General features: G+C 39.8%; 1 protein-coding gene across 1 annotated transcript in view; it reads right to left on the reverse strand.

Moving 5' to 3' along the window:
• The window catches only part of DTNBP1 (dystrobrevin binding protein 1), a 68,209-nt gene continuing 53,241 nt past the window's right edge, over nucleotides 1–14,968 (reverse strand). Inside the window, exons 8-10 of the mRNA XM_009898099.2 lie at nucleotides 6,481–6,636; nucleotides 4,464–4,607; nucleotides 1–1,100 (exon numbers count right to left, since the gene is read on the reverse strand). Coding sequence (XP_009896401.1) covers nucleotides 853–1,100; nucleotides 4,464–4,607; nucleotides 6,481–6,636 — 548 coding nt within the window. The 3' untranslated portion in view covers nucleotides 1–852. The remainder of the gene's footprint in view (nucleotides 1,101–4,463; nucleotides 4,608–6,480; nucleotides 6,637–14,968) is intronic.

A 14,968-nucleotide genomic window follows, 5' to 3' on the forward strand; every position in this document is an offset into this window, starting at 1 on the left:
TGTATGCCCTTAATTTATAATTTGTCCAGGTTTATTTCCCTTACAGCGCTGGCTTGCATCAGTGTACTCAACAGATACTGTCATGGAACAGTAAATTACACTGGTGCTCAGTATAAATAACCATTCTTTTTCTGATTGCTGAATTAGTCTCCTCTCTTCACTGTGATAGATGAAATATTTGGGTAATCAAGTAAAAGACATGGTTGGGATAGAAATACTTTATTTTATCTTGAAAGAGGAGTAAGTTTATACAATGCTAAGATATCTTCTCCATGAGGAGTGTAACATTTCGATATGCATCTCTCCTCCCTATCAGTTTGTTGGTTTTTTTCCTTAACACCTATGATAACTAAGTTGGTCCTGGGTAAGAAGTGTGAGAGTAGACACTGCTGCATTAGTAGACAAAGGCAGTAGGCAGACAGTAGGTAGTAAAGAGTAGAAAACAACTTCATTTTGGTTTGGATCCTAAATCTTCGGGTTGCGGCAGCTGAAAACATGCAAGAAACAATTTGGGTTCAGTATTACACATCCAGTCTAAGTATTTCAGCCATTTAAAGGTTAGTGGTCAAAGTAACTTCTATCTTTCCCCTTTAATTCTCTTATACATAGTATATACAGCAGTTTTACTGCTCCCCTGAGCCCCAAGACTACTGGTAAAGTGTGTGCTTTAGGCGTTTTTGTTTTGTTTAAAAAAACCAACCTCCACAAGACTGGCAATTTGGTAAAAAGGCAGTATTACTAAGTAGAAAGATCTGGCTGTTCTGCTTGGTTAGGAAATTGTTACACAGGCAAGCTCTTCATTCACTTGTTCATTCATTCAGAAGTCATTCTTAAAGGATATGGGTTTAAGATTCAAATAGTTTGAGAGTCACTTTCATCGCTAACATCTGAAGCGCCCTTTCTTTCAGTTACAGCAGCAAGGGCAGTGTCCACTTGAACTTCCTCTTCATCAGACTGAATAACTGGAGACTCTCCTTCACTTGCGTCTTGGCTGGCAGAATCGGTACAGGTTGATGACAACGAAGACAGTTTCTGTCGTAATTCAGACTGGCTTGGAACCTGAAGACTTATCTCATTCACGTAGGTGTTGGAGTCGGGCCCTTGTGGTTGGAAAAACAACAACAATCAAGCTGTGGCTCAGCTAATTAATTCAGAAGTCAGAGTATTAGCTGAGCTCAACACAAGTTAATGAGCTGCATTCAGGCTCTTTGGCGGCTTCTGCAAAACAGTATTGAAAAACACTCCCACGACAGAAAAGCTGCTTTTGGCTTTTTGGAGGCCATGGGCTGGTTTTAATCTGATTCTGATGGTGTGTATGTCTCTAACATACCATCTCAGCTAACACTGGAGATCAAATAAGGTAAGGTTGCAGGAGTGATAAGTCCTAACTGTTAAGAGATGTAGCTGATGTCCAGCTTGCCTGTTAGCCAAGCCTGTTACACTTAATCCTCCTAACTCTGACTTTGCTAAAGTCTTTTCAGACTTCAGTATGTGCTGAGAATTGTCACCAAGAGGGGAACCCTCCAGACAAACTCTCTGTCAGAATGAAGTGAAGGGTGAAGTTAAAAAAAGAATCTAATAAAATAATGAGATAGATAATGATGGTTATCTCCAGTTACGACTGAAAATCCAGATGGGGAAAGCGTAATAAATTCTTGCTCACAGCGCGAAAGAATTCCTCTGGTCAAGTTGTATCAGAGCTCAAGTGCACAGCAATGGGCTTTAAAAACTACCATTTCCTCCATACCCTGTGCAAAAGGACTTCTTTTAAGCAGGTTCAGTGCAGTGGTGTTTGCTCATGGTCTGGAAGTTCAGATCTCAAACTTATTTCCTGGACACTTTCTGACAGTAAAAAAGTTAAAATAGGTTAAGTATCTAAACGCTCTCTGATCTGCCAAATGAAGCCTTTTTCCCCCCTTCCCTATGACACCTGAGAAGGGTTTCTCCACAGTCAGGGTACTCAGTTTCAGCACTGAGTAACCTTAGTGAGCAAATACTCTTTGAAGTCCTGTGGGATTTTATATAAAAAGGTTTCCAAAGGGTGGAATGGAAATGAGCTGATTGCTACACCTTACCCCTGCTGAAGCTCTTAGCCGAGCAATTCCCACCACACTGCTCTATGACTGCTCTCCCCTGTCTTGTCACGCATTGAAGTTACTATGTAACTAGAAAATGAAGGCAACAGCAGCTTGTTCTACTAGACACTACAAGGTACAGTAGCTGTTGCTCAGGCATATTTCTTGCCTTCATTAGCTGCAACCTTAAATTCTGGACCTAAATGAAACAATTATGGCAAACAGCAATTAAGCGCTGTATGTGACATGGTTCTAGCCTCTCTGGGACCCAGGAACTCCCGGGGAAAATCATGCCCTCAGCAGGCCTCCAGCTTCAACACAAGTTGATAAACATGAATGTTGTAGGAGAGAACTCCTGACAGCCACCAATGTGCCTGGACTGAAACCACCCCATCACTCGAACCAGCTGTGTTAGCTCAGGACGTCTAGCAGGGTCTGCTGAAGTGCTTCCTTGGGCAGACATGAATTTATACTGACCACAAGTGATTCAAAGATGTTTCTAAAGACACCGATCTTTATGTTGTGCACACTGGCATGCATTAGGCTCATTTGTACAACACACAGAGGAGTTTTCTGGAGTGGCAGAAGCAAGTTTTTGGTTCACCTTCTCTAGTATCATGAAATGTGGTAGAACGAATGCCCATAAGCTGGCAGCATTTATAGGAAGACAAATTTGAAAACATTTTAATGTCCTGAGCTGATTTTCCTTCTTACCAATTACTAAAATAATTTACTTGCATTCTGTGATGTTCAGTAGAATTGTGAAACCAATCTTGCCCTGGCCAAGCCAGCTCTCCACTGGCAGCAAAACTAAGACCATCTAATTTTTCTGACAATGAAGGCTACTGTCTATTTGGCTTGATACAAGGGTGCCAGGGCCTTAAAGCCAACACAAAAATCCCTTATGATCCAGGGGGAAATCAATCACTTGGAACCACAACAGCCAGATTCACAAGACTGTAGAAGCAGGAACTCTAGAGGAGTTCAAGTCTCACTGCCAGCCTCTCCAACCTCTGCATTAAGGTTGCAGTGCTAGAGTATTGGAGCACTGGTGTGTTATTGTTACATAAGAAATACATCTACACTATACATACATGCTGTAATACTTGGATTACAGCACAAAAGTGAATTTTTTTCAGACACTAACAGGTTTACACCTATTTAGGAAAGAAAACCAGACTTAGTAGTTTCTAGAGTTCCTTAGATAATCCAGTTACACACTTTGTTGTTAGGATATGAAACTTCTTGGCCCAATATATGCCAGTGAGGGGAACGCAGCCCTCGTATCTGTAATTTGCATGCTCAGACAATGATCAGAGTTAATAATGCATGAATTGGATGCCTGTCCAAACCCAGTCACCTGAATTTAGTTTTTGCAGTAAAACATGAAGTGTATACTACTACTTTCCACATTCACAGCAGGTAATAATCACCTTCACATAGGAAGAAAATTACCCCAGGATATTAACCTTTTCCTTTGTGTATCCCAAAACACAGGGTAGGATTTAGTAATTACAAATTTTTACACTCTTTCTTCACTGTAAGTGCTTTAAAACATACTTCAATCTGTATTTCCACAAGACATCTGAGAACATTTATAGAAGCTTCATCCTCTCCTCCAAGAAAAGTGACTTTGGCTCTTGTGAGAAAAGGCATTTTAGTACTAACTTAAGTTTTTAATTAAGAAAGCACATGCCCCTAGAGGATAAAGTATCCAGTATGACCAATTTCCTGTTCTAATCAGATCCCTCATCATGCTGCAACTTGCCAAAACATAAATCTGGTTTTGCTCATCAGAATACATAAACAGAATTTTGGATTAAGATTAATTTAATCCAATTTAACTAACATTACTAGCAGTAAGAAAGCTACATGAAAGAGCTGCAGCAACACAATCACTATTTAGAAGCTTCCAGAATGTTTCATCTCTATGGATGGTTTGTTGAACTGTGTCTCCAAGTATCTTTCACTGAAGATCTTGCACTATACAACTGGTCCAAATTTAGTTCAAAACACAAAGCTTCTGGACAAATAAGAAAGCAAGCTTAAAAATACAACCCCCACGGCCACAAACTTTCCGTTGTTTGTTAAAATGTCCTCTAGTCACTCCATCTAGAAAAAAATACACCTTAAAAGCAGTCCTGTGACTAATGGAACATGGATATGTGGTAACTAGATGGAAAAAGAGAGAGCCCAAATACATCAGGCAGTTTTGCAGCAAGCTCTCCTGTACTGCAACTGAATGTTAGTGTTTTGAAAACCACTAATGAGAACATTCACTCTGTGTGCAGTGTAGTGCTTTACGAGATAACGTCAGCCATTACAATTAGAGCAATTCCAGTGATTTATCACTTGTCTGTAAGCACATTGTAATTACTAATACCATACCCAGCATGGGAGAAAGCATATTATTGTCTTCGCCTCCTGAGTTTAAAAAGACATCAAGCGCTTCTTGGTCAGACATGTCCATCAGGTCCATCTGTTCCAGCATGTCCACGTTTACCTCCATGGAAGACATACTTCCAATCGGTTCTGTAGTAAAAACAGTGCAATGAGCAATCTGACAGTCAAGGACATGATGTTGCTGCCTATAAAGGCTTCATTTGCTGCTATAGTTCTATGCATTTGTACCAAACACAAGTCTTGAAGGAGCACACCCACAGGAGCTGCTCAGCAGCAATCTCAACGCTCATCCCAGAGTACTCTGTGCAATCTTTGTTGTGAAACTAATGTCCATTACTGGTTTTGTAAAGCAAAACATTTTTAGCAACAATATTGATAGCAGTAGCACTGTCAGAAACATGCTAGGATGGGCCTCAGGGGCAAAGATTGAAACTTTCCATTTTGTAACACTCTGTTCCAGTTCTCTCAACTAGAAGTCTTTCTAAAGAAAACAAATGCATTGAAAGACCCAATCCCTACATGTCAATACACAAGGGGACATGAGAACTCAGAACTAAGGATTAATGTTAACAGAAAGCAACCGTTCTAAATGACAGTCATATGTAAATCCTAGCTGATGCTCTGTATCATCTCTCAGCATTGGGCTTTTACAAGTTACTTATTATTGTCCAATATAATACTGACAACTGGCAAGGGAATTAAGTATTTGGATGAATATTTGGATGAGCGTCTTCTTCCCTGAACAATAAAACATGCAAACTCAGAACAACCAAGTTTGGATTTAAATCCATGCTGCAAGTAGAAGATCAAATATTACCATGAACAGTTTAATTATTTATCTAAACTTAACTATTAAAAACCTTCATATGTCAACAGTGATGAAATCCTATAGTTTGTTGGGGGGGGTGTTGTTTTGGTTTGGTTTTCCCCAAATATCTATAGCTCTGTGGTTTTACATGCACTGCAGGATCAAATCTTTCATTAAAACAGTTCTTGATATACAGTTACTTTAATATGCCTATACTTGGGTTCTGCATTATACTGCAAAGATGAAGTTCAGCAAGTTCAGTACCCAAACCCTCTAACAGAGCCAGGACAATGCCCACTTTTAGCTTAAATGGACTATGTCATCTACAGCGTCAGGAGATAAAATCAATTCCTTTCTAGACCAAAGGAATCTGAACTTACATATTCTTCTCCTCAGTAGACTACCCTAGCAAACAACAACCTAGAGCATCTTGCAGATGAGCATTTACAGCTCTCATGCAGACAAATGGAAATCCTGGATTGTACTCCCTACCCATGGTAACAGAAGTGGTCCTGGAGCAGGGGTAGAACCTCTGCACTTGCCTGCCACGTAAGTGATGTAATCTCCCACTTGCTTGCTTTCCAGTCCTGTAATATCAGCCCTGTATTTTGGCTTAACAGATGGGTGCCACTGGTACCCACTTCTGGATGTGGATCTAGTGTCTGTAGTTCATAGTATTTGTGTTTTAACTAGTCAAGAGATGTCAGACTTGAGTCATCTCATCATAAGGAGAAAGCTTAATCTGATCTCCAACGCCCCAGTCACATATTCCCTATGTTAGATAGACAACAGGAATAGCTACCATCTAGGAACTGCTTTGAAATACAACAGTGAGCTTTCACCTGCAGTTTTTATATTTTTTGGAGGTGTCTCCTGCATGGTGACAATCCCAGGCTTTGGAATTCCAGTGGACAGAAGAAGCCACATCCAATGGATACACTGTTCAGCTGCAGAGAAAAATGCTACTCCAGATGTACTTCAGTGTTTGGGAGTCTGACTTTCTAAGGTGTCTAGTCCCCTGGAACCCAGAGTTTGCTTAAAGAGCTTATCTGAAGCTTCAGTTCCACCAAGGAAGAATTTTAACACTGCAATGCTTCATCTGTAAGCATTAAAACCACTGCTGACTCATATCCCTCAATAATGTTCTCCAAGTTAGGAGTTTGTGGATGACATAAAAGGGGTTTTAAAACTTGCCTCTCCTCTCTGCTATCTGCAGGTATCCTGTAGAAAGGTATTGCTCCATGTCCTGCTGGAAGGCTTCTTCAAAAAACTTCTGGCGCTCCTTTAGCTTCATCTGCTGGGTGTGCTCCATATCCAAAACCTTCTGGGCATGTTCAGCATCTAGCTCAGCTGAGCATAAAACAAACAAACAAATGAAATATTGCACATACATCCCCACTGACTCTCAGATTTTAAAAGCTACTAAACCAGTTCAATTCTGCCAGACTGTTGTGGCAGACTGTTAACACAGGCTGTTATCAAAGAAGGCTTCCATGCTTTGCAGCTCTACTTTAAAACTTAGAGGGGAGCAATACTATAGCAGCACAACCTTCACATTAAAGTGATATCATAACTATCTTGAGGCAAGGTGCAGATTTCTTCAACTGTGTAAACAGGAACAACTGAAAGCACTATCCATCAATAACCAGGATTTCAGAATTCTGCACACACACCCCCCCCCAAATCTATCATATAATGATGTCCCTGCTATCATACATACCTAAATACAGACAAAAGTAGCACTTTGGATTTGAGTGCTGCAGCACACTTCCACCATAACACAAGAGTAATGATACATGTTTGTGCATGCTTGTGCAGGAAAACACAAACACGTGTGTGTGTGCACAACAGGGGAGATTCTCCTTTTGTCAGCCTTCAGACAGACTGAAAAAACCCTTTGAAGAGCATCCTACATTTATACCTGGTACATATCCAGAGTCATGAGCATCAGTATACATGGTCTTTCTCTGTATACAGTAGCAAAGAATGTGCCAGAAGATGATGATACTGACACTAAAAAAGCAGAGCTAACTGTCATGAATTACTAATGCCACCCAGCAACAAGGGCCAGCCTGTATACCTTGTACAGACACAAACTGACAATCAGGTTTGCTTATACATATCTCTGCTGGCTCTCACAGTTCCTCTTTCCTCCTACAGCAAAATAAGACTGAATATCATCAGAATCACAGAATCTTTGAATCTCAAAAAGGCCTCTGAGATGATCAAATCCAACTGTTAACATAGCACTACCAAATCACCACTAAACCATGTCCCTAAGCATCATGCCAACAAATCTTTCCAATCTTTCCATGGATGGTGACTCCATCACTTCCTTAGGCAGCCTGTTCTAGGCAGTAACAACCCTTTCTGGAAAGAAATTTCCCCCAACATCCAAACTAAACCTTCCCTGGCACAATTTGAGACTCTTTCCTCTTATCCTAGCTCTTGTTACTTGGGAGAAGAGGCCAACCCCCACCTCACTAGAATCTCCTTTCAGGAAGCAAAAAGGTCTCCTCTTAGCCTCATTTTCTCTAGACTAAACAGCTCCAGTTCCCTCAGCTGCTCTTCATAAGACTTGTGCTCTAAACCCTTCACCAGCTTTGTTGGCCTTCTTTGGACACACTCCAGCACCTCTATGTCCTTCTTGCAGTGAAGAAAGAACTCCTTCCCTCCTGGTTTGCTCTACAGGATTTGTGCTGTTTAGTGAAGAGTAACACCTTGTAGATTAAAAGGCTGAGTTAGCTGTTGAAGTACTATCTCTATCCAGACAACTATTAGAATATGCTTTTAAAAATGTTTTTCAGGTGGAATATAAAAACTGGAACCCTTTAGAGTTCTCTGTCTTTCTAAACCATGATCTCTCTGCTTACATTTAAAAAAGGAATTTGCTAGCTGAGCTGCTGATGGAAAGGACAGGGATAGTGAGGAGAGCTGCTGGTCTGGGCTGTTCTGCCCATTAGGGAAAGCTCCAAAACTACTGCTGGTTAAAAAAAGTCTAGGTTTTCACACACCAGACAATTAAAATATGACATGCATACAGACAAATGCTGAAAGAGCATAAGGTTTTCTAGAACGAGCATCATGTCAGTCTTCCAGGGAAAATATTACATTAATGATACTTTAGAATACAGACATTCATTAAAAGCATTTACCATTATGGTCATTACTATCATCATGCAGAACATGTTTTATTAAACGAGGCAAGAACATCAGAGAGCATTAATTCACTCTGCTGCCTGCATCAAGGTCATAGATCAGATGCAGAAGCAACTGAGATGTGATAGCTGCCAAAAGAAGCCATGAAACTGCACTGACTACCAAATGTCCATGAAAACATCAGTAAATAAGCTGAAGTATTTTTCTTAGAGCACATTTTAGAATAAAACACCAGTGTGTAGTAAGAAAAGCATTTTTAGGTCAATGTATCTTTGTTATCAGTTAGACTGTGGGGTATGATGCTCCTTGGAGCAGCTCCTCTGCTACAGTCCTAAATGATGAGCAATTATTAATAACATTGTGTGCGAGTTTGAAATGCTATTCAATTGTACTAATTAAAGCCAGTGGCTCTCACTGACAATGGACATTTCCTGCTTTTCTCACAATATAGTCTGACAGTTTTGCACTCTATATTGGTTCTTCAGGATATTTTTAGCCCCAGAAAGAGACATTATCCCAACAATGTAGGAAACTGAAGCAACTGTTTCTTAGTATAGCAGTCTGGGTTTTTGCATTTTGCCTAAAATGTCCCATTATCTATTGAAACTGTCCCTGGCCAAGACTAAATGCTAACAGCTGTTTGCTGTGTTGACATACTCTACAGAAACTCAAAACACTATGGCTGAAAGGTTGTCAGGCGTGCTCTTCAAAGTCAGTTACAGAGAGTTAACATCAAGAACCTTGCTGTACGATTTTATGCTCTGCCAGGTATAATAAAAGTTGCTTGGCTAAGCAAACCCAAACTGCTCCATGTGGGGGTTCTGTTTGTTGTCAGAAATACTAAGGATGGCTAGAGAAAACCAACAGCCAAACCTGAAACAACAGAAAAATGGCAATGTGGTTTCTTTTACAAAGCTTTTCAGAATTACATGTTCCAGAATCCAAGTGTAGTTTTACACTGAATAGAACCAGCATCAAAGGAGTCCTAACACAGACAAAAATATCATCCATATACCTTCACACACTGTTCATGTCCACACACAAATTCCTACGGATCACTGAGACCTCACACACTTAAGATATGAATGCATTTTTCCTTTCACCATAAAATTGTACCTCTGAATTAGTAACCACACCTATTTCTTAATCACACTGCTGTGCCCAGAAAAAATCCATACTACAGAGAAAATTCTAATTGACAACTAGATGCAGGCTTACTGGACTTGCCAGGATAACCTAAATACGAGGCAACTCCAATTCCACACCAGCCACAGCTTTCAAGAGAACAGAACTAAACAGAGGCAAGATAGTTCTTAAAAACTGGAAACTCAAGTGCTGACATACAGCCTTCAGGAGCAACCCCATGGCCAACCCATAGCTCCCCTCCCTTGCAGCCACAGTAAAACTTGCAGCTGTCTTCTCAGAAGGCCAAGCTCAGAGGCAGCGCTCATCCACAGAATGTCTTATTGGTACAAAATCTCATTTTCTCCATCACTGCTCTCCTTGGACTTTCACTCCTCTTCACAAGCCACCTGCATTTTGACCTAAGCTGCTCACTGCACCTGCTATGCAAGTGCTGAAGCACGAAAGATGCCTCTACCCTGGAACCAGTCACCCCAGCATGATGTGGTCCCTGAGTACATGAATGCCTGCTGAGATGCCACATTGCCCTTACCTCCTCCAGCTAGGTGACAGGTTATCAGGAAGCTTCAGGGGACAACTCCACTTCTCCAAACACCTCAGTATGAGAAAAAGCTATAGTCATCATTTGCTTCTGCCTCTGTGGATGCTGCCTGTATCAGCCAACAAGACCTGGAAAGCTCTATCAGCTAATCCCAGTCATCAAAGAGTGCCCTTGTGCTCTTATAACTCCATGAAAAATAAGTATTTAAAAAACCAGTGCCCAGAGGTTAGTCCTTAATGCAGTCATTTTTCTTAAAGGTGTTCCCCCTCTCAGCCTTATTACTGGGGGAAAAAAAATATCACCATGTAGTTATGCAATTACCAAAGACTTAGAAAATCAAGGTAGGAGCAGGAGTACGTGGTACAACATCCATGTTTCCACATCTTGATTCACATTTCTGATCTTTCTGCAGCCAGCAGCTGTGCTCACCAGACCCTGTATTCCTGTTACAAGATTAATTTATTAAAGCTGAGTCATCAAGAGAGGTAATTTCTTAATGACTTTATAAAATATTTTTAATTACAAATGAACTCTATTTCTGGGAAATCTGAAGTGTTTGAACTAGATACTAGAAAAATCCAAACTGCAAAGAAACCAATCACAACAGCTTATAACTGTACACCTCAAGTATAAAGGACACCATTTTCTGATATAATTCATATTCTTGACTGACACCTCCTACAAATTAAAGTTTTGTCACAGTAGATAAAACTCCTACGCAAACAACAAGCTAAGTGATCGTTTTATGCTTCAATATAAAACATTTTCCACTTATGCACAACAGATCTCCTAAACAAATATGGCTATAAATACAATACATTAGAAGAGCAACTACAAAACACAATAATCAGCAGCTGAAACCACTGGTTGTTTAGATTGCTAACACATCCCTTGGACCTAACACAGAAGATGTCAAGTTGTCTAAATTGATGACTTTTTGGTGCTTTCATACTGTTACGCAATCAGTTTGCTTTTCTTCTATTAATTTCTTGTGTTACTTTATAGTTCTCATGTGACCTAGAATCGATAAAACTATCTCTTCTGAAGAGTGAATGGCACAGAAAAAGACAAAAACTGGAGCTCTGACTAAACACCCTTTTATCCCTTTCTATAGTTCATCTGTTTTTTGTAGATTCATTCAACCAGACTATAAAATGTACGCAAGTATTCTTCTTAGGAATCTCCACTTTCACTAGAGATATCAAAGCTTCAAGCAGCCCTTCACTAAACTCACTCCAGGTTTTTGATGTCCCTCCTGTCCTGGGGGGCCCAAAAATGGACACACAGCATGCAGACATGCTGAGTAGAGAAGGATAATCCCTTCCCTTGATCTCTTGGCCAGGTTCCCGTTCATACAGCCCTGGACGCCATGGCCTCCCTTGCTGCCAAGCGTGCCGCTGGCTCATGCCCAGATCCCTGCCCACCCCACACCCTCAGGGTCTTTCCACAGAGCTGCTCCCTGGCCTGTCAGTCCCCAGCTGGTCTCCTTGCTGGCAGTCCTCCTGCCTGAGCTCAGAGCTTTGCTTTTGTACCTATTGAATTTCATCGTTTTCCGGTCAGCCCACTCCTCCAATCTCTCTAGGGCCCTCAGGACAGCAACTCTGCCTTTGCTACATCAACTGATTTCCTCCCAGTTTGGTGTCATCCATCCAAGCTGCAACATCATAATTTGGCGATGAGAATATTGTGAGAGACTGTCAAAACCTATTAGCAAGCTGGCTATTCGCTGAACAACTGGAAGCCTTCAAAAACCAGAATGATAAACACAAAGACAGACAACGGAAGGCAGCCAGCTGAGTAACTTTTCAAGTGCATTATAACTTGGTAACTTATACTTGCAATTGCTTCATTATATACCCTTTCAAGTAAGAATATCAAAGCAAGACAAGATGCAAGGAAGCGTTTCAAAGAACACAGGGTTTTTTTCCTCAGAAATGTTTAAATTATTCTTGACAGAATTTAGAACACACTTTGATAATCTATGGGATGAAGTTCAGAGCACTTTTGCACTGTACTTTGTTGAGAAGTGTGTGGGGGAAACTCTTGGCAAAACATGAATGAAAAAAAAAAAGTAAAATTGTAACATATGGGAATTAGGTACATGCAGTCCTTCTTCCAAACAGGATTGAAAACAAAATGAGGGAACATCATAAGATTTAATTGGTTTTAAACTCTAATTGAACAATCTCTTGATAAAGTAAAAAAAAAAAAAAAAGAAGAAATAAAAATTCCAAAAGTACATTGAAATAATTGCCAATGGAAAAAATTGAGTCCTGACTTCACTGGAATTCACAGGATTTCATTAGACCTTGGTGACAGAAAGAATTTTCTCTGCTGGAAATTATTCCAAAGGAGATTTATTGTTTGAGGACTCTCTAAAAGCCTGCATTTTCATTAATAGCTATTTCACTAAAATTTACCAAAATTAAACTACCAAAATTAATTTTGTTACAATATTTCTTAATTTTAAAAGTCACTAAAAGTGACTGCATGTACTCCTTGATAATTTCTAACTGGTGTTTCTAATGGATTGCATTCAGAGTATGAAAACTCCAATTAGCCCAGAAATAAGCTAGTCAAGATGAAAAGCAGAGGTTTTACCAGTGCAGAGAAATTCTTTAAGCTGCCCAATAAGTAGTTTTAACAAGTTGGTTTACCTTGGAAATTCCCTCTAAACTTACTTGAGATCCTTTGAAAATAAAGAGTAAGCCTAAATAAATATCAGAATAAACTACTGAAAATAAACTCCGCAGTATGCCATGATTCTAGTTACTAAAGCAGCACCTGGAGGAAGAAGCAGCTTCCGACCAACATGGCTTGAAACACAGCTTGGGAAAAGGTTTCCATCTAATTGCAAAGTATTTATGAGACCTTTTTAAGGCAGACCAGTAGCTTGCTTCTGCAAATGAGAATATTCCCAAGCTATGGACAGACTGCATCCACTTTGAGTAATCAAACTGTTAATATGACCCATAACAAATTTAGGGTTTCAGACAAGCCTAGAACATCCAACGTTAAATACAAAAGTTTAAACCCCGCCTTTACTACCTGCACTTTTCATTACCTCACACTAGCAGCTATATGTCACATGACATTCTTTAGATTGCTTTCACCTTTCTCTATTCTCTGCAAGCTTAAAAGAACAACAGGTTGAGAGCTCCTCTGCAAGGTGGTCCACAGCGACATAATGGACTCTGGCTTCAGAACTAGCCTTACTGTGGTTCAGAAATAGTAGGAACGCTTCCTGAAATCTGAGTGTATTTACCTACTTGAATTTTGAATGAAGAGCTGACAATTTTTTTTTGATTAACAGAAACAGTTTTAGAACTGTTCAAATTAGTTTTAGCTATAAGCAAAATAATCATGGATGTACTGTTCTACAGCACATCAGGGTTTCCCCCCCCCACCCACTTGCTTCAGTGTTTTCCCATCTTCACATGTGCAAAAGCATATTTGGCAAAGTATAGTGGTGTTACAGCAAAAGCTTTAGGGGGGAATTCTCTCCTCCAGACCCATGTTGACAACTACTGGGTTAACAAATCTACAATCCACCATTTTCAAGTCTCCTGGTTCCATTTAATGTATGATCCCAGGAACACTAACCAACAATATTTGTCTTTTTAGAGGACAGGATTTAGAAATATGGATTCAGTGTGATGAAAGTACCACAAACTGTCCTCAACTTGCACCAGGACAGGCTCTGTTAAGAAAAACGTCTTCTAACTCCCTCATTCCTCCTCTAGGCAGATTTCTATCCTACCAAAAGAGAGGAAAAGGTGACAAGGGAAAGAAAATATTAAGCTTAACCTTCCTAGCTTAGAAAGTAAGTGGAAAATTAACAAAATGACAAGAATCTGAGCCTGCATGCTTGCTTCCTGCCTCCCTCCATAGAAATCCATCATTGATGGTACTGTATGAACAATTAATTCTGTTAGTAAGCTGCAAATTATTTATTTTCATTATAAATAAACCTGACAATGTCCCACACATCTTCAGAACACATGGGTTGATTAGCAAAACCAGTCTGACTTTAAAAATCTAACCACACACCCTAGAAAAATCCCACTATTACAACAATTGTACTTGAAAACAGCTCAAATGACTCAGCACTACCTGACTGTCATGAGAAGCTGTATTTAATACATATGCTCTCCAAGTACTTTTTTTTCTGTCTTAACTCAAAAATATTCATTTTTAAATGGAAGAACTAATCGATAGCAAATCTAAAACCGAAGCACTTAACATAGAAACCGCGGCATTGCGGCACTCTGTTTGGGTTTGCAAAAGTCCATGAAACTGTCCCAAATAAGATTAATAGCATCCCATTACCTGAGTACAAATTGATCTATTTTCCATTCTGAAAAGATAACCACCCTTGCTTTGGAATGGGAAGGCTCTCAAAGACAGGCAAATGCCTTCTGCTACTACAAGAATAGTGCTATTCTTAACCTTTGCACAACCCCAAGATATTTGTCCTCTAGACCAAATTATCTGCATGCATAGATATGTAAATAAATGATGAGATACAGTTTTGCTGTCACTACACATTGTGCACATGTTGAAAACATGGGTTCCACAACATGGCAAATCAGTTGGCAGATATCAGCTTTTACTTGTCCTTAGGAATAACACCAAGCATGGAACTCTTGCTTTGGTGAAACTATTCTTCATCCAAACTATAACCATCCTCAGACAGAGGGGCCAGCAGAACAATACAATCCAGGGCTTAATTAAATTTTTCCTTAAAAAAAGGGAGGTGAAAAAATTATTGCCTCATTTCCTACTAACTAAAACAAAATGAGGGGTTTACTCTATGTATTGTTTTCAAAATAACCAGTT

Source organism: Dryobates pubescens, chromosome 9 (genome assembly GCF_014839835.1).
Source record: "Dryobates pubescens isolate bDryPub1 chromosome 9, bDryPub1.pri, whole genome shotgun sequence".
Classification (NCBI taxonomy): domain Eukaryota; kingdom Metazoa; phylum Chordata; class Aves; order Piciformes; family Picidae; genus Dryobates; species Dryobates pubescens.